General features: G+C 41.6%; 1 protein-coding gene across 2 annotated transcripts in view; it reads left to right on the top strand.

Annotated features, from left to right (window-relative positions):
- The window catches only part of LOC149457464 (membrane-spanning 4-domains subfamily A member 4D-like), a 39995-nt gene extending 17715 nt beyond the window's left edge, over positions 1-22280 (top strand). For both annotated transcript variants that reach the window (XM_089683678.1, XM_089683679.1), the window contains 3 exons: positions 6772-6894; positions 10361-10483; positions 19517-22280. In XM_089683678.1, coding sequence (XP_089539804.1) covers positions 6772-6894; positions 10361-10483; positions 19517-19663 — 393 coding nt within the window. In that variant the 3' untranslated portion in view covers positions 19664-22280. The remainder of the gene's footprint in view (positions 1-6771; positions 6895-10360; positions 10484-19516) is intronic.
- The last annotated feature ends 1454 nt before the right edge of the window (positions 22281-23734 follow it).

Here is a 23734-nt window from a genome sequence, read left to right as displayed (position 1 = left end):
AGAATGACTGGGAAAAGGGGTGATGCAATAGCATCCAGGCGGAGGAGTTCCCGGTGCTGACCGGCAATGGAAGTCACAATGGAAGGGGTCTCCTGGTTAACCACCCCTGACTTTATCCGGGAACCATCAGCCAAAAAGATGTGAAACCCCTTCTCCTTTGGGCGGAGGGGAATACCCTGCTGGTGAGCAAAATTGATATCCACAAAACAGCTGCATGCCCCCGAATCAACTATGGCCGTCACCTCCACGGTCCTTTCTGAAAGCTGAAAGGAGAGGGGAACAACTAAGTACTGGGACGGGTTCATATTGCCAACAGATAAAGAAGATGAGGTGAACTTACTCAGTTTCTGCGGGCAGGAACGCACCATGTGACCAGCTTCGCCGCAGTACAGACACAGATTCTGGGAGCGTCTGCGCTGGCGTTCCTCAGGCGATAGTTTAGGCCGAGCCAGGCCTAGCTGCATGGGTTCGGGAGCATCTTCAAACGGCAGGTTCTGGGTGCTTGGCCTAGTATGTTGACTGGATCCCTGAAATGACCCCCAGGGATTTCCGCGACCCTGACCAGACCTCTCCACTCTGCGCTCCCGTAGTCTACGGTCAATTTTGATGGTGAGTGCAATTAGGTCCTCTAATGTCTCGGGCACCTCCACCCGGGCGAGCTCGTCTTTCAGAGCCTCTGATAGGCCCATACGAAACTGGTGCAGAAGTGCGAACTCGTTCCAACGAGTGTCACCCATCCAGCGCATAAAGTCAGAGGCGTATTCCTCAGCCGCCCGCCGACCTTGTCGGAGTGCGTATAATGTGGCCTCGGCCGAGGCTGCCCGTTGTGGGTCATCATATAAGATGGCCATAGCGTTAAAGAAGCTGTCGACCGTAACCAGGTGAGGGTCATTGTTTCCCCTTAGTCGGTGGGCCCAGTCTTGGGGTTCACCCTGCAACAGGGAGACAACAAACCCCACTTTCACTGATTCCGTCAAAAAGGTCCGTGGCTGCAGTTCAAAATAGAGCAGACAGGAGTCACGGAACGACCGAAAGCGTGTGCGATCCCCATGGAAGCGCTCGGGTAAGGGTACTCGGGGTTCTGCCATAGGGAGTGATGTGGGAGGCCCAGGAGCCGGCTCATGGACTGCTGCGACCGGTGGTGCAGGAGCCGGGGCCTGTGAGACAGGAACAGATATGGTGCAGGCCTGAAACCGATTCTCGATCTGCAGACATCTGTCCTGTAATGTGTTTACGGCTTGCGTCAGGGTAGCCAGGTGCCTGCAAACCTCGTCCAACGGGGAGAGTCCTCCTCGAGGCTCAGTCATGGCCTTCTGGTACTGTGAGGGACCGCCGAGCGGCACCACTAGCACTCCACTGGTCAGGCGTGCCCAGAGCGCGGAGTCTAAGCCCCAGGGTACTTGTTCACCAGGGCCCCTGATGGTGGGGATGGACTTGTAGTACCCCGAGACCAGGTCGCCTCTACTGAGCACACCTGTCAGTGGTAGTGGTGTTCGCCAGGGGCTCCAACCAGGGAGAGCCAGATGTGAGGAGGTCGGGTGACCCCGATGGGATGGATGGATGGATGGCTGAGCAAGTGCGTAGTCAGACAGGCCGAGTCGGTATTGTAGAGGACGGTAAGGTACAAGGGAGCAGGCAGAGAATCGTCGGGTCACACGCCAGGTCAGCAGCAGGAGGTCAGATCTAATAAGGGGCATCCAGGGAGAGAGGTCAGGCAAGCAAGGGTCTGGGCAGGAGAAATCAGCAAGGTCAAAGGCAATTCGGGTCAATAACTTACTAGGCACAGGTACAGGAACACAGGAAGCAGGTAAGACCAGAAGGCAACGAAATGACAGCTCAGGGACCTTTAAATATCCCGCCCTGCGCTGCCATTGGTGCCCAGCGGGCGGCCGCGGCTTCTACTGCGCATGCGCGAGCTCGAACGCCGCGGCCGGCCCGGACCTAGTGCCCGTGTACTAGGTGGAGCAGTGCGCCTGCGCCGGGACCATCGCGGCAGGGATCGAGGAGATCCCTGACACTACTTCTTCTTCTTCTTCTACTTCTTCATCCTCATCCTCAGAAGAAGAAGAAGTAGGATGAAAATAAGATTAATTCCAAGCCGGCAAAAAGTGTATCTGCAGCGCTCCTCTAAGTGTATTTGCAGAATGTCATTTATGGAAAAAAATAGATACAATGTTTCAACCGCTGTATGGAGTGAATGTCCCAGAACTGTCATAGTCTATTTCTGACAGTTCTGGGACATTCACTCAATACAGCGGTTTCAACCGCTGTATGGAGGGAATGTCATAGAACTGTCAGAAATAGACTATTAATGACAGTTCTGGGACATTCCTTCCATACAGCGGTTGAAACATTGTATCTATTTGTTTCCATAAATGGATCCATTTATGGAAACAAATAGATACAATGTTTCAACCGCTGTATGGAAGGACAGTCCCAGAACTGTCATTAATAGTCTATTTCTGACAGTTCTATGACATTCCCTCCATACAGCGGTTGAAACCGCTGTATGGAGTGAATGTCCCAGAACTGTCATAAATAGTCTATTTCTGACAGTTCTGGGACATTCACTCCATACAGCGGTTGAAACATTGTATCTATTTTTTTCCATAAATGACATTCTGCAAATACACTTAGAGGAGCGCTGCAGATACACTTTTTGCCGGCTTGGAATTAATCTTATTTTCATCCTACTTCTTCTTCTTCTGAAGAAGAAGCAGTAGGATGAAAATAAGAATAATTCCAAGCCGGCAAAAAGTGTATCTGCAGCGCTCCTCTAAGTGTATCTGCAGAATGTCATTTATGGAAAAAAATTGATACAATGTTTCAACCGCTGTATGGAGTGAATGTCCCAGAACTGTCAGAAATAGACTATTTATGACAGTTCTGGGACATTCACTCCATACAGCGGTTTCAACCGCTGTATGGAGGGAATGTCATAGAACTGTCAGAAATAGACTATTAATGACAGTTCTGGGACTGTCCTTCCATACAGCGGTTGAAACATTGTATCTATTTGTTTCCATAAATGGATCCATTTATGGAAACAAATAGATACAATGTTTCAACCGCTGTATGGAAGGAATGTCCCAGAACTGTCATGAATAGTCTATTTCTGACAGTTCTATGACATTCCCTCCATACAGCGGTTGAAAACGCTGTATGGAGTGAATGTCCCAGAACTGTCAGAAATAGACTATTTATGACAGTTCTGGGACATTCACTCCATACAGCGGTTGAAACATTGTATCTATTTTTTTCCATAAATGACATTCTGCAAATACACTTAGAGGAGCGCTGCAGATACACTTTTTGCCGGCTTGGAATTAATCTTATTTTCATCCTACTTCTTCTTCTGAAGAAGAAGAAGCAGTAGGATGAAAATAAGAATAATTCCAAGCCGGCAAAAAGTGTATCTGCAGCGCTCCTCTAAGTGTATCTGCAGAATGTCATTTATGGAAAAAAATAGATACAATGTTTCAACCGCTGTATGGAGTGAATGTCCCAGAACTGTCAGAAATAGACTATTTATGACAGTTCTGGGACATTCACTCCATACAGCGGTTTCAACCGCTGTATGGAGGGAATGTCATAGAACTGTCAGAAATAGACTATTAATGACAGTTCTGGGACTGTCCTTCCATACAGCGGTTGAAACATTGTATCTATTTGTTTCCATAAATGGATCCATTTATGGAAACAAATAGATACAATGTTTCAACCGCTGTATTGAAGGAATGTCCCAGAACTGTCATTAATAGTCTATTTCTGACAGTTCTATGACATTCCCTCCATACAGCGGTTGAAACCGCTGTATGGAGTGAATGTCCCAGAACTGTCAGAAATAGACTATTTATGACAGTTCTGGGACATTCACTCCATACAGCGGTTGAAACCGCTGTATGGAGTGAATGTCCCAGAACTGTCAGAAATAGACAGAAACTGTCACAGAACTGTCCTTCTTCTCATCCTTCTCCTTCTTCTCATCCTTCTCCTTCTCCTTCTTCTCATCCTTCTCCTTCTTCTCATCCTTCTCCTTCTCCTTCTTCTCATCCTTCTCCTTCTTCTCATCCTTCTCCTTCTCCTTCTTCTCATCCTTCTCCTTCTCCATCTTCTCATCCTTCTCCTTCTTCTCATCCTTCTCATTCTCCTTCTCCTTCTCCTTCTTCTCATCCTTCTCCTTCTCCTTCTTCTCATCCTTCTCCTTCTCCTTCTTCTCATCCTTCTCCTTCTCCTTCTTCTCATCCTTCTCCTCATCCTTCTCCTTCTTCTCATCCTTCTCCTTCTCCTTCTTCTCATCCTTCTCCTTCTTTTCATCCTTCTCCTTCTCCTTCTTCTCATCCTTCTCCTTCTCCTTCTTCTCATCCTTCTCCTTCTCCTTCTTCTCATCCTTCTCCTTCTCCTTCTTCTCATCCTTCTCCATCTTCTCATCCTTCTCCTTCTTCTCATCCTTCTCCTTCTGCTTCTCCTTCTCCTTCTTCTCATCCTTCTCCTTCTTCTCATCCTTCTCCTTCTTCTCATCCTTCTCCTTCTCCTTCTTCTCATCCTTCTCCTTCTTCTCATCCTTCTCATCCTTCTCCTTCTTCTCATCCTTCTTCTCATCCTTCTCCTTCTTCTCATCCTTCTCCTTCTTCTCATCCTTCTCCTTCTCCTTCTTCTCATCCTTCTCCTTCTTCTCATCCTTCTCCTTCTCCTTCTTCTCATCCTTCTCCTTCTCCATCTTCTCATCCTTCTCCTTCTCCTTCTTCTCATCCTTCTCCTTCTCCATCTTCTCATCCTTCTCCTTCTTCTCATCCTTCTCCTTCTTCTCATCCTTCTCCTTCTCCTTCTTCTCATCCTTCTCCTTCTCCTTCTCCTTCTTCTCATCCTTCTCCTTCTTCTCATCCTTCTCCTTCTCCTTCTTCTCATCCTTCTCCTTCTCCTTCCTCATCTCCAAGGGCATTTAAATTAAAGGTACAGTGTTCTGCACTAATTTAAAGGCTCTCTGAAGCCTAGAAACCCTTTTAATAAGTTAACTTCGTAGCGAAGAAATTCGCATCGAATCGAATTTCACACTGGAATTCGCCGAATCAGCCGAATCGAATTTTTGAGAAATTCGCTCATCTCTAGTTTTAAATAAAGAAGACCCCAAAGGGACAATTATTTTCTAGAATTTAGTTCAATGGTTAACAAAGGGGGAGTATATTTGTTGTGTAGGTGCAGCGTGGTATGGCAGGCAGTGAACATGCAGAGTCCGGTTTACAAGAAAAGTATAGTTCAACTTGTACAAACAGACCTGGAAGGAAGGAACACCATCCGGTGACACAACTGTTCAAGAAGAAGACACAAGGATGCTGACAACATCTGCTACGAGGAGTGGAATGTGGCCTAGCCAGCCCATCCCAAAGGGGAAGCTTCCTGATGAGGTGGACATAGGCCCTATGCTCTCCCTACTCCTCCAGAACCTTTCCTTAATGTTCAGCACCATCCTTGCCAGACAGGGAATTTGTACCTATACTAGCCACTCCTGAAAAGTGAGCTAAGATCCTGGGTCAGTGTCTTAAATAGACTATGCCTGACCCAACCCATATGGAAGAAAAAATATATTTGAAAAAAAAAAATGATATATACATATACTGTATGTTGAAATGCGGTTTTATTACAAAATATATGAAAAATCTACATTTTTGGAATGCATTTACAAATATATGTAAAAATTATATGTTAAAATGACTTTTTTGAATAAAAAAAAAACAAGAATATATTTTGAAAAAATATATTTTTAAAAAAGTAATTTTAACATATATTTTTACATATATTTGTAAATGCATTCCAAAAATGTAGATTTGTATTTTTAAAAAAATACAGTATATTTGAAAATGTATTTTTAAATATATTTTTCGTATATTTTGTAATAAAAACGCATTTCAGCACACAGTATATATATAGATTTCAATAAATTTATATATTTTAGATAGATTTTAGTTTTAGATAGATTTTGATAGATTTCAATAAATATATATATTTATTGAAATCTATTTTGAAATATATTGAATATGGCCAAAATTGTAGTATTTCAAATATATGTCAATATATTTGGGAAGAATATTTTTTAAATATATTTCAAAAAATATTTTTCTTCCATGTGGGAAGATGGCCACTAAGGTCTCATGGGGCGTGAGCATCCATCCATGTGCCAGAGGAAATCATAAAGAAAAGTTGTTGCTCTCAACTTCCTCTCCCCATCTGCATTGCCGCTGCACATGAGCGCCACCTGCAGTGAAGATAACAGACTGCACCTGCCTATATATTTATTTAAAAAAAAGTATATGTGCTAGTTTATAGGGCAAGTGATAGCAATCCACTGTCTCCGAAGTGATTGATGTAAAGTGTACCTAAATCCACATCGCCGATGGCAGATCATTCTTCTAGGTAAAATAAACCAACAACCTCAATGGCAGCACATTCTGCTAATTAACCTTGGTACCAAAAACACAGCGACCATCAATATTAGGTGCTTTTAAAACACTTTCGTAAAGTATTTTGTAAAGTCCGATTAGATTACAATCCTCCCCCTTCCTCTCTCAGTCTGATTTGCATTGTGAAAAAAGTTGCAAAGCTAATTAAAACCAGACGGATGTATTTTAAAATACATTTAAAGATTATTTACATGAATATTGAACAGTCAATAGATGTATTTGTACATTAAATATATTAAGTATTTAAATATTTTAAGTATTTGTACATTAAATAATAAAAAGAAACCCCAGTAAACTGTTTTACCTTGCCCAGGTGAAAGGTTCCTTGGCTTTGAACATCATCACATCAATATTCACATTTATTGGACTAATCATGACTTTTGTGGACTTTCACATCGTTTGGTGTTTTAACCACGAATCTTGCCGCAGAAGACTTGTAAGTTTTAGGATTTTAGTTTTGTCTTTTGTAGGACCAATGCGACTAATTATGAGCGGAAATTACAAATTTAAAACTGAGATTTTTTGCAGTTTTTTTACCCATGCCACAGTATAGTTGTGTTATCCTCATTTACCTGGCAAATAGATGCAGTCATTAGTGAAGGTTGTTCACATAACACATGTACCAGTGACAAATGGGGTATCATGGCCCAGTAGACCAAGTGAAGCCTAATCAATATATACGGTAATTGGTGATTGCCAGTATACTGGGGAATAACCTGTTTTATTGGTATACTGGGCTCCATGCACAGAAGCAGACCGCATGCGATATTTATGTGCCTGGTCACATTTTGCCTAAATATCGCATGCAATCCTGAAACTGTCAATTCACTATACTGTTTTGCGGTATTTACCGCAAAATGCTTTGCAAATACCCCATGAAAGGAAATAAATAATTAAATGCATGCAGTAATTAAGTAGTGGCCCAGGAATACAGTATTTAACCACTTCCAGTCTGGACACTTTTACCCCCTTCCTGTCCAGGCCAATTTTCAGCTTTCAGTGCTATCACACTTTGAATGACAATTACGCGGTCATGCAACACTGTACCCATATGAATTTTTTAGCATTTTTTTGAGACAGATAAAGCTTTATTTTGGTGGTATTTATTCACCACTGGGATTTTTATTTTTTTGCTATGTAAATTAAAAAGTCCAAAAATTTTGAAAAAAAGTGTTTTTCTTATAACATTTTGCAAATAAATAGTATTTCATCATAAATCTTGGCCAAAATTTATTCCGTTATATTTTTAGTAAAAAAAAAAACCCAAATTAGTTTATAACCAAAAATTATAATTTTTAAACTTTTTTTAATTTGTTTTATATTATTTTTTATTTATAATTTTTTTTTGTTAACATACTGTCACCCTAGCAGTACAGTGTCACCGGGGCGGACTGACAACTCATGGGCCCCCGCGCAATAGGGGATCATGGGGCCCCTGTGTCTTTGCCCAAACTCAAAAAAGCCTATGTAAAGGTACCAGGGGCATCTCATGGGGCCCCCTACTGACCCCGGGCCCTCGGGCAGTGCCCGAGTTTCCAAATGGTCAGTCCGCCCCTGAGTGTCACCATGGTGACACTGTACTACTTGTAGGGGGTGATGAAGATTTTTTTTTTTTTTCACACTGATTGCTTTTACACCCATAAAGGATGTAAAAGTAATAATTTCTCCTTCTCTCTAGCTGCATTCTTGCAGCCATTGAGAACTACTGAGTGAGCTGTGATTGGTCACAGCTTGTCACATGGTACAAGGCTGTTGTGAATAGCCTTGTACCATGTGACCTCTGTGATCATTCACAGATTTCACATGTAGTAAGCAATGATGTCACAAGTGACATCTTGCTCACTAGTCTGCATGTGATCACTGATTGGCCAATCACAGAGCATAATGACATCAAAAGGGGTGGGGTGATCGCCCTATTTAAGAACTGTCATCGCGGCTCAGCTGTCAGATGGTGGGAGCCAGCGTCGAGGGCGGAGCGGATTTTTTTTCTTTTTCGGTGGTTGCAGTAGGCATCATGAATGATGTTGAATCTACTTTGGCGGACAATTTTTTATTTTTATTTTTAATAAAGGACTTATCAAAGACTGTCTCCAGTCTTTTTTTACACTACACTTTTTTTTTGTGAGTGGGTAGCAGTACCATGTACTGCATACTCATTCACATAGGGGGGTTAGATCTGAGGGCCCCAGATTCCGATAAGACCCTCGCCCGCAGACTCCCACAACCACCAGCCACGGTTGTGGGGAAGAAGCCCTTGTCCCCATCAACATGGGGAAAAGGTGCTTTGGGGGGGGAACCCCCCAAAGCACCACCCCATGATGAGGGCATGTGGCCTTGTATGGTTCGGGGGTTCGCTCATTCGGTCCCCCCCTTTCCTGACCTGCCAGGCTGCATGCTTGGATAAGGGTCTGGTATGGATTTTGGGGGGACCCCCATGCCATTTTTTTAACATTTTGGTGTGGGGATTCCCCTCAAAATCCATACCAGACCTGAAGGACTTGATATGAATAGGAGGGGGGTGACCCCACGCTGTTTTTTTAAAAAAAAATATTTTAATTGTTGGGCAATGCTGACAATTCTTTTGACATTCAGCTGAAACATGAAAGAATGTTTCACTACTAAAATACTGCATGACTTAATAATATATCTAATTCGGTATTTTAGTAACTGAGTGGTATCTTACCGCATACTCAGAGGTGGTAAGATACCGCTCAGTAAATTGTCCCTGTTCAAAGTTATTTTTTTTCTGACCTCTGAAATGCGTTGAATGTTTTTAGTATAAATAAATAAATGAATTTGGACTCTTTTTTCCTTGGGTCTGGCACTCCTTCCATTGGTGCATGTTTTTTTTTGCTATCTCATTTTGGGACAAGGACTTAAGAGTTATGGAAGCCAGAGACAGCCTGACAAATGGCATTACTAGAAAAGGTCATCAGAAGCATCCTACATATTTCTGGCAGCATAGATTTCCTTTAACCAAATTGTGCAAGTTAGTCACATAAAACTGCGTATGGGTAAACAGATGTATAGTCAGCTGATTATGCCCAGTCCAAAATGGAGAATAAATAGAAGTAACAATAGTAAAAATCTAAGGAGTGTCACATAGGGGTGTAGTAGATGACCAGGAGTGGTCTTGATTACTCAAAAGCGCTGTGTATTGCTGTGTATCTGGTTAGTGCAATTTACTCTCATTCCCACAAGCACTAGAAGCACGGATTTTTTACTTGTTTGAAGATATTAATGTCACCTACACACTACTTGCGCCATACCTAGACGCAAACTACATCCCTATGTAACACTCCTTAGATTTTTACTATTGTTACTTCTATTTATTCTCCATTTTGGACTGGGCATAATCAGCTGACTATACATGCGTTTACCTATACAGAGTTTTATGTGACTTACATGTGTTTTATATATGTTTTTACATCTCACGAGGATATATGAGGTGTTGCTATATCTGAGCACTGCATTTTTAGATACTATTGCTGTACAAGGGTTGGAGATTTAACCTTTTATGCCAGCTGCTTTTTACTCTGTTATATGGTTATGCATTTCTAGCGCTCGTTTACTATTTTTTATCTATTAGATTGTGCAAGTTAGTAAACCTTAGAAAACATGCAATGAATCAGCCATTTAGGCATACACATGCAAGTATAATTACTTTATAAATACTAATTCATAGAGGCCGCTATTTTACCCTGCCCTATTTATACCAACCTCAGTGTGTACTAATGTTTGAAGAACAGTTTCCAAATGCTTAGAAAACAGTTTTGGTGGGTGGTCATCCTAGAACTCTAAAAACTGCGGTCATTGCTGTTTTTTTATATTTGTGGTTAGACTGATATCTTATGGCTACCACACATGATTTAGCAAAGGTCCTGTTTTTGTGTATTGTACAGGTTGGTGGATATTTCATTCACTCCATCCTTTTGTTGACAAACCTGCTGCTGTTTTGTACATCTATAGCTGTGTCTGTATTTGGATGCCGTTCTCTGAATCATGCATCATCCATAGTCCCTCAGGTGAGAGAAGCACGAAACATGAATCTTGGTTGGGCTTAAATTAGGATGGTATCAGACATTAAATATCTGGATGAGCAGACTGAAGGGAATGAGGGTATTGCAGATTTATCCTCCAATATGAATCTGCAAAGTTAAAGTGCTGAAGTGTTTACAGCAGCTGTACCATGGTCTAACTCCATGATCTTTCTTGGCCAGCAAGAATGAAGATCAAAGGGCATCTGGAGGCATCTGTTACTCTATCTCCCCTGTACTATGTGTGAGGTTAGGGAGACTGAAGATCAAAGGGTAGCTGTCTCTTCATTAAATGTGTTTCTATAGTTCTGGGGCCTGCTTGAGAACCTAGACTAAAATGTTGAAGGTTTGTAGTATCTCATGTCAAAAATCTTCTTTGGATCATATCCATAATTTCAAATATCTGATGACACTGAAACTAAAACTTATAAAACTACTTAAATTATAATAAATACAGTGGGGGAAATAATTATTTGATTCCCTGCAGATTTGGCAAGTTTGCCCAATTACAAGGAAATGAAGAGTCTATAATTTTTTTATCATAGATGTACTTTTAATGGTAGAGACAGAATATCAACCAAAAATCCAGAAAAAAACATATGATACAAATGTTATAAACTGAGTTGCAGTTCAGGGAGTAAAATAAGTATTTGATCCCCTAGCAACCAACAATAATTCTGGCTCCCACAGACTGGCTATGTTTTCATGTGATACCCAGATTAGTCCTGTCAATTTAAGAAGGTGCTCCAAATGACAACTGGTTATGTGTATAAGACACCTGTCACGATTGTGGAGTCAGACCCCAGACCTTCTCACCAAACTCGTGACCAGGGGCGGACTGACCATTGGGAAACTCGGGCACTGCCCGAAGACCCAGGGTCAGTAGGGGGCCCCATGAGATGTCCCTGGTACCTTTCATAGGCTTTTTTGGGTGTGGTTTGAGTGTGGGCGAGGACATAGGGGCCCCATGATGCCCTATTGCCTGGGGGCCCCAGGAGTTGTCAGTCCGCCCCTGCTCGTGACCAAAGGACTAGCCGATCTAGAACCGCGATGTGACGTGCCTAACAATGCCACACCCAGCTGCCCCCTGTGCAAAGATTTTCCAGCTAATGGACCACAATCAATGTACCGGCAGCCTGGGCATTTGTTACTGGGTCATGTTCATTACGCAGTTAACCCTTCACACTGCCACCACCTCCTTTTTGTACAGAGAAAGAGGAAACTCGGCGTTATCAGCTATAACACTATAATGATTGAGATAATCGTCTGTATAAAACTGTCCACATGCTGGTTATACAGAGGTTTAAACAAACAGAGTAGCGTTCTCTTTAGAGGCAGGAATTCGTAAATTGCAATAAAGCGCTATAGAAACAGTTCAACACTTTCAGAAGGAAAGATTTATTACTAAAAGGTCAAACGGGTGCAAGAAAAATATTTACAGAAAAAGATGTACCTAAGATATATATATATATACATACACAAAGAACCATAGCACAGCAAAGAGATATCAGAGAGAGGTGAAAGGGTTAAAGTACTTGCCAAAGTCCTGGGTTAGCAGATCCAAGTTTCAGAGCAGAAGAGTGCTTTGATCTCCCTATGTTACGATGGTCAATTGGAGAATTCTACAACTTCCCACTCTTAGGCCTGACAGCCTGTTTTGTAGCCCCCAGCAGGGGGTGGCTCTGAAGTCAAGGACAAATCTCAGCTTTTGGCATGGAGATATGGGTGGATGCCTCAACTAGAGCAAAAATCTCCCTTAACTCATATTTTGGCCTATAACTTTCCATCTGCACCAGTGACATCCCACCCGCGGGTAGATTATTATGCAGACAAGTCTGACGATTGATTAGATATGAATTATGAAAGTGTACACTGAACGGTTCACGAGATCTATTTTTCTGCTTTCCTGTGTGTCTGAGACAAGGCGAGTGACCCATCAAACTGTTCGCCTGCTCATTGTCCATCTGACGATATGTCCGGTTTTTATGTAAGTCTCTCATATTCCAAGATATGAAACATAGGGGAAACATGGATTTTGAGACGTGTTATCTGATTCTGTCACCTATGCTGAGTAGGTTTTATTAGGTTGGAATCTCTCTCAACTCCTGAGAAGGGTTGCCTTATCTCTTCCTATAAAGGCCCCCCCAGGGAGCCCCGGCTCCCGGGGGGCCTTTATAGCTCCTATGACCCTCCTGTGACATTTTTTAACACACACATACACTGTCACTGTAAGTCTCAGAGTGAGGAGGGAGGGGGGAAGGAGAGTGAGGGGAGAAAATAGAGATTCTTAACAAAATGGCGGACTGCGTCAGTCTCTGTTGAGCACATTTGCGTCAACACCTGTCCACAGAATCTCTTTCTTGAGCACCACAATGGGTAAGACCAAAGAGTTGTCAAAGAACATCAGGGACAAAATTGTAGACCTGCACAAGGCTGGAATGGGCTACAAGACCATCAGCAAGAAGCTTGGTGAGGAGACAACTGATGGAGCGATTATTTGCAAATGGAAGAAATACAAAATAACCATCAATCGCCCTTGGTCTGGAGCTCCATGCAAAATTTCACCTTGTGGGGTAAGGATGATCATGAAAAAAGTGATGGATCAGCCCAGAACTACACAGAAGGTGCTTGTGAATAATCTCAAGGCAGTTGGGACCACATTCACCAAACAAACCATTAATAGCACAATACGCTGCCATGGATTGAAATCCTGCAGCGCCCGCAAGGTCCCCCTCCTCAAGAAGGCACATGTACAGACCCTAGTGAACAAAAGCAGACAAGGGCGCACTCTCATCGTGCATTACCAAGGTACACCATGTATTTATTGTGTAGAAAAATGGATATATACTCACAAACCAATGGAAATTAAAAACAGAATGAGTGGTCCGCAATAATAGTCAATGCAATAATGTGTCCTTAATCAGGATAGGTTGACGCGTTTTGGGAGACAAGCCCCCCTCCTCAGAGCTAAAATATATGCCTGCTGGTCCCAAGCTTATATACCAAAGAGTGTCAAGGAAAGGGTATAAAGACCCTCCCACCCACTCCAGGCGCACCAATCCCAGAGAAAGCCGACCTGCTCACAAAAAAAAAAAAAAAGGTCGGCCTTCTCTGGGATTGGGCCGTCTGGAGTGGGTGGGAGGGTCTTTATACCCTTTCCTTGACACTCTTTGGTATATAAGCTTGGGACCAGCGGGCATATATTTTAGCTCTAAGAAAGGGGGCTTGTCTCCCGAAATGCGTCAGCCTATCCTGATTAAAGACACATTATTGCATTGACTGTTATTACGGACCACTCATTCTGTTTTTAATTTCCATCGGTTTGTGAGTATATATCCATTTTTCTACACAATAAATATGTGGTGTACCACGGTAGTGCACGATGAGAGTGTGCCCTTGTCTACTTTTGTTCACTAGTGTCCAGATTTCCCGATCTTTGAAGGGCAGCACCTCTTCGTTTGGCATTCTGAAATTTCTTCTGGTCTGCTTGAGGATTTGAGTGCTGGTTTTGTTTGTTTGTCGTTGGATTACATGTACAGATCCATCTGAAGTTTGCCAATGAACATCTAAATAATTCAGAGAAGGATTGGGAGAAAATGCTGCGGTCAGATGAGACCAAAATGGAGCTTTTTGGCATTATCTAAAAATATGCTGACTATGACCCTAAGAACACCCTCCCTACAGTCAAGCATGGAGGTGGAAACATTATGCTTTGGGGCTGTTTCTCTGCTAAAGGTACAGGCTGACTGCTGCATTGAGGGGCCAATGGATGGGGCCATGTATTGTAAAATATTGGATGAGAACCTGCTTCTCTCAGCCAGAACACTGAAGATTGGTCATGGATAGGCCTTCCAGCATGACAATGACCCAAAACATACAAGGCAACAAAGGAGTGGCTCAAGAAGAAGAACATTAGGGTCATGGAGTGGCCTAGCCAGTCTCCAGACTTTAATCCTGTAGAAAATTTATGGAGGCAGCTGAAACTTCAAGTTGCCAAGTGACAGCCAAGAAACCTTAAGGATTTAGAGAAGATCTGTAAAAAAGAGTGCACCAAAATCCCTCCTGAGATGTGTGCAAAAAATGTAACCAACTACAAGAAACATCTTACTTCTGTGCTTGCCAGCAACAGTTTCTCCACCAAGTACTAAGTCATGATTCCTTGGGGAGTTATTCACTGAACTTCAACTCAATTTACCACATTTGTATTGTGTGTTTTTTTTCTGGATTTTTGGTTGATATTCTGTCTGTATCATTTAAAATATACCTATGATAAAAATAATAGACCCTTAATTTCTTTTTAAGTGGACAAACTTACAAAATCTGAAGAGGATCAAATAATTATTTTCCCCACTGTATATTAAAAGTAAAAGATATTTCAAAACCATAACCTGCACATAATATCATTGTTCATCAATGGCAATTAATCTGTTTAGTAACAAAGGTTATCCAGTGTGCTAAGAAAAACAATCTAGAAAGGTGCCCTAGGAGAAAAGTCTGTAGATCAATGTTTCCTTGTTTGATGCTCAATGATCAGTATCTGCTAATCTACATTATCCCCTTGAGGTACAAACCCTGTTGTCATTAATAGCTCAGGTCACCATTAAATATCGGGAACCAATCAGCTTTGTTTGCGATCATGTGATCCCTCTGTCAGCTATGACATAATAATTGCATTAGGGAAGAGGCTTCCTGAGCAAAATAACTTTTGGTGCTCAGATTGTATTTATCAATTTTTGTCCATTTGTAAGCCTGTAATAAAAATTGGTATCCATCTAGAAAGTATAATCATACGAATTATGTGTGGTGGATTCAAATGAACCAAAAAGTCCTCTACTGAACCAAACATTGAAACTGTAAAGCCTTCTTAAGGTAGAAAGTATCTGTATTTCTCGATTCAATTGCAATAACCAAAACTGAGTGTTAAAAATACATTAAATAAACTTAATAAATCATAGTAAATAGTTTTTCATCATATCCCAAATTACCTTTAACTGTATTACTAATGAGGTATTTTATTAGCTAATGAGGGTTAATAGATTAGTTCATTTGGGGAGGATAATCAATAGTTGTAGTTTTTTTTTAATTTTTAGTTGTGCTCAAATATCGAGCTTAAAGGGTTTTGGTACCCTGACCTGATATAACCTCCACCATCAAGACAAAAATGTAAAGTATTAAATGAAACTTAATGATAAATACTCTCCTTCTCTATGAATTCTTGGATCCCAACAATACATTGGATGCTCTGAATTACTCAAGTAAGAAAGTGTAATACCAAATGGAATTTTAGGACTCGCAAACCTTATAAAATTCTTGTCATAATGATTTGTGTCCACACAAGCCTGATTTGAACTTTTCTTATGATAGCAATTTAAACAATCACAATTTTTTCCTGCCCACATTTTGGGAATTCGCAAATCATTTAAAAGTTCTTTGGGAGGCCTTCTAAAACTGCTCCACAGGATTCTCTGTTGGCCACTTACAAAAAAAGACAAGAAACTCTCTCTTCACCTCATTGCCATAGAGAAGGCATGCTTGAAGAGAACTAGAGAAAGCATGGTCAAACAGTGGCATATTCCTCTGGGATGGAGTACCCTGGACAACATCTACATGTTGACTTCTCCTCTTCTAATTCTCTCGAGATACTATAACTATGATGACCTATCTTTATTTAGGTGTTTACTGAACTGTGCCACACCGCGCGTGCCTACATGCTCTCCCTGGGGAAATCTACCAATCACAAATAGAGCAGGCTTCACTGGAATCTCCTTAAGGGAAATTATTAAGTAGACACCTCTGGTGAATTTTGTGAGGAACAATAATGATTAGACAAACCTGTACAAATAATCCTCTCACCAAAAGTGGTTGACCAAGAAGGTCTAAGCCTTCTCCACAGGATGCAAAACTAAACAATATGCAATTTTGGCTTAAATACTTGGAAATACTGAACTGGAATAAATATGTGGATAGACAGACATTTTACTGACTTACTGTATTTTTCGCTCCATAAGACACACCTAGGTTTTAGAGGAGGAAAACAAGAAAAAAAATATTCTGAACCAATGAACTGCATACATAGTACAGGAAATTACCATAGACTGCAGACATAGTAGAGGAGATGACCAGAAACTGCGAACACGGTACAGAAGATGACCAGAGACTGCAGACACGGTACAGAAGATGACCAGAGACTGCGGACACGGTACAGGAGATGACCAGAGACTGCGGACACGGTACAGGAGATGACCAGAGACTGCGGACACGGTACAGGAGATGACCAGAGACTGCGGACACGGTACAGGAGATGACCAGAGACTGCGGACACGGTACAGGAGATGACCAGAGACTGCGGACACGGTACATAAGATGACCAGAAACTGCGGACATAGTACACAGGATGACCAGAGACTATGGACATAGTACAGGGGATGACCAGAGACTGCAGACCTTTGGGGACCTGTCAAATTCAGGTACCCGCACCCATGCCACAGAGTTGTCCTCCCTCCCCGTCTTCTGGGACAAATGACAGGTCACAGAAGACTGCCGGACCATCCACATAGAACAGCTTCTCGTGCATGCACAGTGGGCACCCGGTTGTTAAGTCGCAAGCTGTTACAGCCGGGTGCCCACACTAAAGATGCCGGCGGTGGCGAGAAAAGACGGTGAGGACAGCACTGGACCGAGGAACAGGTAGGATCATGGAGCACAGAAGAGCCGAACTGCCGGCCTGGTATTCTAACACAGCGGTGGCAGGAATACCTGGCCGGCCGCTCCATATTCGCACCATAAGACGCACAGGCATTTTACTCCATTTTTTTGGGGAAAAAAGTGTGTCTTATGGGGCAAAAAATACGGTAACTAATCTACATACTGGTTTCAAGCTGGTGACTAAGAAAGAATTGAAGCCGAACAGTCAGCATAGCAGTCAGCAGTAGCATTATGGAAGGAAGTAATTTTTAAAAGAAGCCGTATACCTTTCAAGATACGGGTTTATTTAGGTCTCTTCTTTTGCATGCATGTAAGAATCTACATGTATGCCTATAGAGACATAGATTATACACTCCAATGGTGAAAGGCCTCTCCATAGCAACAGAATCTCTTACACACGTGCGAAAGAAGAACCTATTAGAAGACTTCAGCAGAGGCAGCTGTGAGTCTCCCATAGGACTTCATAACAAAAATCTCAAAAACGCGAGAGCAGTAAATCTTAAGACTTGGGAAGTTTGCTTGGGAGAAGAGTAATTTAAAGGATAACTGTGCTAAATGTTTTGAAGGAACTGTTCTAAGTATATACAGTTGCAAGAAAAAGTATGTGAACCCCTTGGGATTACGTGGAGTTTTGCATGAATTGGGCATAAAATGTGCTCTGAACGTCATCTAAGTCACAACAATAGAAGAACACAGTCTGCTGAACATAATACTACACAAACATTAGATGTTGCCATGGTTTAATTGCACATAACATGTAAACATTCACAGTGCAGGGAGGAAGAAGTATGTGAACCTTTGGACTTAATAACTGGTTGACCCTCCTTTGGCAGCAATAACCTCAACCAAACGTTTCCTGTAGTTGCAGATCAGACCTGCACAACGATCTGGAGTCATTTTGGACCACTCCTCTTCACAAAACTGTTCAGTGTAGCAATATTCTTGGGATGTCTGGTGTGAATCGCTCTCTTAAGGTCATGCCACAGCATTTCAATCGGGTTGAGGTCAGGACTCTGACTGGGCCACTCCAGAAGGCGTATTCTGTGCTGTTGCAGCCATTGTTTTGTTGAATGACTTGTCTGCTTTGGGTCATTGTCCTGTTGCATCACCCATCCTCTGCGGAGCTTCAGTTGGCGGACAGATGGTCGTACGTTTTCCTGCAAAATGTCTTGATAAACTCTGGAATTAATTTTCCCATCAATGACAACAATCTGTCCAGGCCCTGAGGCAGCAAAGCAGCCCCAAACCATGATGCTCCCTCCGCCATGTTTCACAGTGGGGATGAGGTTTTGATGTTGGTGTGCTGGGCCTTTTTTTCTCCACACATAGTGTTGTGTGTTCTTCCCAAACAACTCAATCTTGGTTTCATCTGTCCACAGTATATTCTGCCAGTAGTGCTGTGGACACATCCAGGTGCTCTTTTGCAAACTTCAAACGTGCTGCAATATTCTTTTTGGACAGCAATGGCTTCCTCCGTGGTGTCCTCCCATGTACTCCATTCTTGTTTCATGTTTTCCTGATTGTAGATGTGTCAACAAAAATGTTAGCATGTGCCAGAGATTTCTGTAGGTCTTTAGCTGACACTCTGGGATTCTTCTTTACCTCATGCAGCATTCTGCGCTGGGCTCTTGCAGTCATTTTTACAGGACGACCATGCCTAGGGAGAGTAGCAACAGTGCTAAACTTTCTCCATTTGTAGACAGTCTGTCTTACCGTGGACACAGGAACATCAAGGCTCAAGGAGATACTTTTGTAACCCTTTCCAGCTTCATGCAAGTCAACAATTCTTGATGGTAGGTCTTCTTAGAGCTCTTTTCTGCGAGGCATGGTTCACATCAGACAGTGCTTCTCGAAACCAGTAAACCCAAAACAGGTGTGTGTCTTTTAAGGGCAGGACAGCTGTCAGCAACACATCCAATATCATCCCACTGATTGGAGTCAAGGTTGACTCACTCCTGGCTCCAATTAGCTCTAGGAGAAGTCATTAAGCTAGGGCTTCACATACTTTTTCCTCCCTGCACTGTGAATGTTTACATGTTATGTGCAATTAAACCATGGCAACATCTAATGTTTGTGTAGTATTATGTTCAGCAGACTGTGTTCTTCTATTGTTGTGACTTAGATGACGTTCAGAGCACATTTTATGCCCAATTCATGCAAAACTCCACGTAATCCCAAGGGGTTCACATACTTTTTCTTGCAACTGTATACTTCATATAGAATATATGAATCATTAAGTTTTCAAAATATTAAAATCTTTTGTTTTTTTGAAGAGTAAGGGTTTTTTTTTTGCTGAGCTGTCTAATCTCATTCCAGGTGTTTGTGATACAGAATGACGTGGTGATTTCAATGCCCCCTTCAGTATATGCAGCTACGGCACCAGCATTTCCTCAGCCACCATCTGCTCCACTTCCTCCACCACCTTATATGGTCCTGGAAGACAAAGTTCAGCCTGCGGCCTAAGAAAAATGGTGCAAAATATAGTGTAGAGGATGCAAACTGAACCTATGATATACCTGCAATAAGTGTAATGCGCAAAAATAACTCATTTTGGATCCAGTTAGTTTTGGGTGTAGGGGCTTAGACAACCTTTGAACTGTGGATTATGTACTGCAGAGGACACCTCTAGATTCACTGACTCGTAAAGTGACACTAAACAACATATTTATTTTTCAAAAACAATCCATACCATTCTGTAATGTCCCCCTAATCTATTTTTCATAAAATTGCTTCTTACTGCATTTTTCAGCCTCCTTGTTACATCCTCTGTGAGTTCTTCTCTCCTTTTCCCCCTGACATCCATTTGTTGAAAATGAGCAGTGCTGTTACTTGTGGTGATGTGCACTGCTCTGTGCATACTACACATCCCATAGTTCCATAGTTCCATAGTTAGTTTGGCTGAAAAAAGAAAAAAGTTCATCCAGTTCAACCACTAAAAAAAAAGAAAGAAAAACAAAAGTTATAATCCTACACCCACAGTTGATCCAGAGGAAGGCAAAAACCCCCCAGCAAAGCATGATCCAATTTGCTCCTGCAGGGAATAAATTCCGTCCTGATCCCCCGAGAGGCAATCGGATATTACCTGGATCAACTTTACCTATAAATGTTAGTATCCAGTTATATTCTGTGTATCTAAGAAAGAATCCAGGACTTTCCTACAGCAATCCACTGAGCTGGCCAGAACCAACTCTTGAGGGAGTCTAGAGTCCATAGTCCCTAGTCCATTTTTGGAGTAAGAATGAGAAGGTGGCTATGTTCTTACTTACCGTGGGACCAACGTAGCCACCTCCTAACAGGAAGTCAGATCACAACAGCAAAAAAGAAATTTGGAATGTAGATGGAGGCTGAGAGTGATAAAAAGTACTTTTTTGAATTAGGGATACAAACTGTAATAGAATATTGGACTTTTTTACAAAAAACACATTCACTGTTAGAAATTTGTTCATTTGAAAAAAAAAATCCATCCTGTTCCTTAGAATTTTCTCAACATCTATAGAGACAATTTGACCTAACTAACGATTAGAAAATAGAACAAATGTTCTTAAAATTAACATTTTTAAAGACATTTTCACCAATGTATGGCCATCTTTAATCAGGCGCAGAGTGCTGGGATGTGACAGGAGAATGCTGACTCTTCATGTTTTGGCTGATAGTGGAAAAGGCAAGGTCTGAGCATTGTCCCTTGGGGACTTGCCTAAGCTCATGGAAATATAGACTTTTAGATATCAGTGCTTCCATAATATAGCCATGGGGCTTCTGTGGTACTTTCAAAGTTTTCCTGAGGGTCAGCCTTGTGAATTATGAAGCCAACTATATAGAATAGTTTTTATTTCAAAATGTTTGCCTTTAGTATTAACTACTTGCCCTCCAGATGATTTCCCTCCCTTCCTGACCAGGCCATTTTTTGCATTACAGCACTGCGTTGCTTTAACTGACAATTGCATGATCATGCAACGCTGCACCCAAATGAAATTTACGTCCTTTTTTTCCCACAAACAGAGTTTTCTTTCGGTGGTATTTGATCACTTCTGCATTTTTTATATATAAAAGAAAAAGATTGACAATTTTGAGAAAAAAAACAATATTTTTTTACTTTTTACTATTAAACATATGCAGTAAAAAAATTTAAAAAATAAAATTTCTTCATAAATTTAGACCAAAACGTATTCTGCTACATGTCTTTGCTAACTGACAATTGCGCGGTCATGCAGCGCTGCACCCAAATGAAATTTACGTCCTTTTTTTCCCACAAATAGAGCTTCCTTTCAGTGGTATTTGATCACCTGTGTATTTTGTTTGCGCTATAAAAGAAGACCGACAATTTTGAGAAAAAAACTATTTTTTTTACTTTTTACTATTAAACATGTCCAGTAAAAAAAGTAAAAAAATCAAATTTCGTCAAAAATTTAGGCCAAAACATATTCTGCTACAAGTCTTTGCTAACTGACAATTGCGTGGTCATGCACTGCACTAATGGCACTGGTCAGGAAGGGGTTAACATCTGGGGCGATCAAAGGGTTAACTGTGTGCTGTTTTACTGTAAGCTGTGCATGTGTGCTTCACTGTAAACACACTGCTTTGTATGGCTGTGCTATGCACATCCATACAAAGCAGTGTACAGGAGCTGACGGGAGAGATCTGTATTGTTTACATGCAGTTCTCTCCCCCCATTGGTAATGCTCAACGATCACCCCGTGCCAGCGAATAATCATCGGCAGGAACCCGGTGATTGACAGCCGAGGCAGCAAATACCCAGAAATGCAAAATCACGTATATGTACGTGATTTTGCGCACCCCTGTTGCCCTGTAACAGTATATCTGCTATAGGGCGGCGGGAAAGCGGTTAAGCATACTTATACTACACTGCATTACCTATACTAAGGCATATTGATATAATATATGATTGCACTTAGATATAAGAGAGAGAGAGAGAAACATTATTCTAAATTTTCCATGGCTTTCATTAAACTGTCATAAAATATTTTTGCTCTAGTTATGTATGCATTGTGTAAGTAAAAAAAAAATTGAAAATGCTTTTGGAGATATTTTGAATAAAAATAAACTCTATATCATACTGAAATCAGTTCTAAAATTATTTTTAAATGAAACTTTCTCTTGTTTATTGCACTTAATTGAAACCTTTAACAACAGACCAATGAACAGGTATATAAATGATTATGTGAACTTTGAATAAAATTGTAAGAAAAAGGCAGAAAATATAACCAGAACCCAATATAACAGTATATCATACCCATATATGATGCTTCTCTGTAAGTCCGTAGCTGTAATATTTAGAATAAACATCTGGGCAGGTAGCCCAGCCATAGCAAGAATGTTCTTCCATTACAAGAACATATGTGCAACATGACAGACAACCAGTGGTCCTGAACCATGGCCCATGATTCTAACAATCAAATAAAAGTAATCTAGTTACATAGTCTGGCTGAAAAAAGACAAAAGTCCATCCAGTTCAACCATTAAAAAAAAAAGAAGTTATAATCCTATACCCACAGTTGATCCAGAGGAAGGCAAACAAAACCAGCAAAGCATGATCTAGTGATCATTCAGACCCTATGTGGGGATACTGAGGCCTTTAGCAAGGCCAGATCTAGCCAATCTGATCTGGGGGTGCAGTACAAAAAGTCAGGGGGCATAATGTCAATAGTGTGACAGAGATGGACAGAACCGGTATTCCCTGTTCACACTTCACGCTTCTGTACCATGAGTCACAACTCAGAAGTACCGTCTGAAAGGTAGTGCAGATGTGGTGGAGGAACAAACAGGTAATGCTAGTTTGTATTAGGCTTGATTAAACAGAACCTGTGCCCCTTTATATCAGGTGTCTTTATCAGAGTCCCTCCTTACATCAGGAGTCCTCATCAAAGTTTCCTCTTATATCAGGGTTCCTATAATAAGAGTCCTCCCTAGAGTAGGTGTCCCTTTATATCAACTGTCCTTATCAGAGTGCCCCTTACAAAAAATGTCCACATCAGAGTGCCTCCTTACCTCAATTGCTGCCCTCAGTGAGCCCCCTTACCTCAATTGCCCCCCTCAGAGGGCCCCCTTACATCAATTACCCCCCTCAGAGTGCCCCCTTACATCACTTGCCCCCCTCAGAGGGACTCCTTACATCAAGTGCATCATCAGAATTCCCCTTGAAACAACTGACCCCACCAGAGTGCCCCCTTACATCAAATGTCCCCATAAGAGTGCCACCATACATCAAATGCCCCCATCAGAGTCCCCCTTGCATCATCGGTACCCATCAAATCTCATGGATTAGGGGATGCACTCTCAGTGATCTCAGAGGTCATAACAAAAATATTGGGGGGTGGGTACAGGACCCCCCTAGTATCGGGCCTGAGGAAAAAAAACATCTGCCTTGTGTAGCAATTGTAAATGCTATAATATTTTTTTATTTGCTATTTTTCTTTCACAAAAATGGAGATACCTTTTAAAAATTAACTTTGTTAAAATAGTCAAAAGTATTTAGCACCCAACGAATGTTGAGACAATAAACACTTTGGTCAGGGG

Source organism: Staurois parvus, unplaced genomic scaffold (assembly GCF_062004578.1).
Source record: "Staurois parvus isolate SC_StPar_1 unplaced genomic scaffold, SC_StPar_1.0 ptg000320l, whole genome shotgun sequence".
Taxonomy (NCBI): Eukaryota; Metazoa; Chordata; class Amphibia; order Anura; family Ranidae; genus Staurois; species Staurois parvus.
Note: the sequence above shows the minus strand (reverse complement) of the source record. Positions and strands in the feature narration are given on the sequence as shown.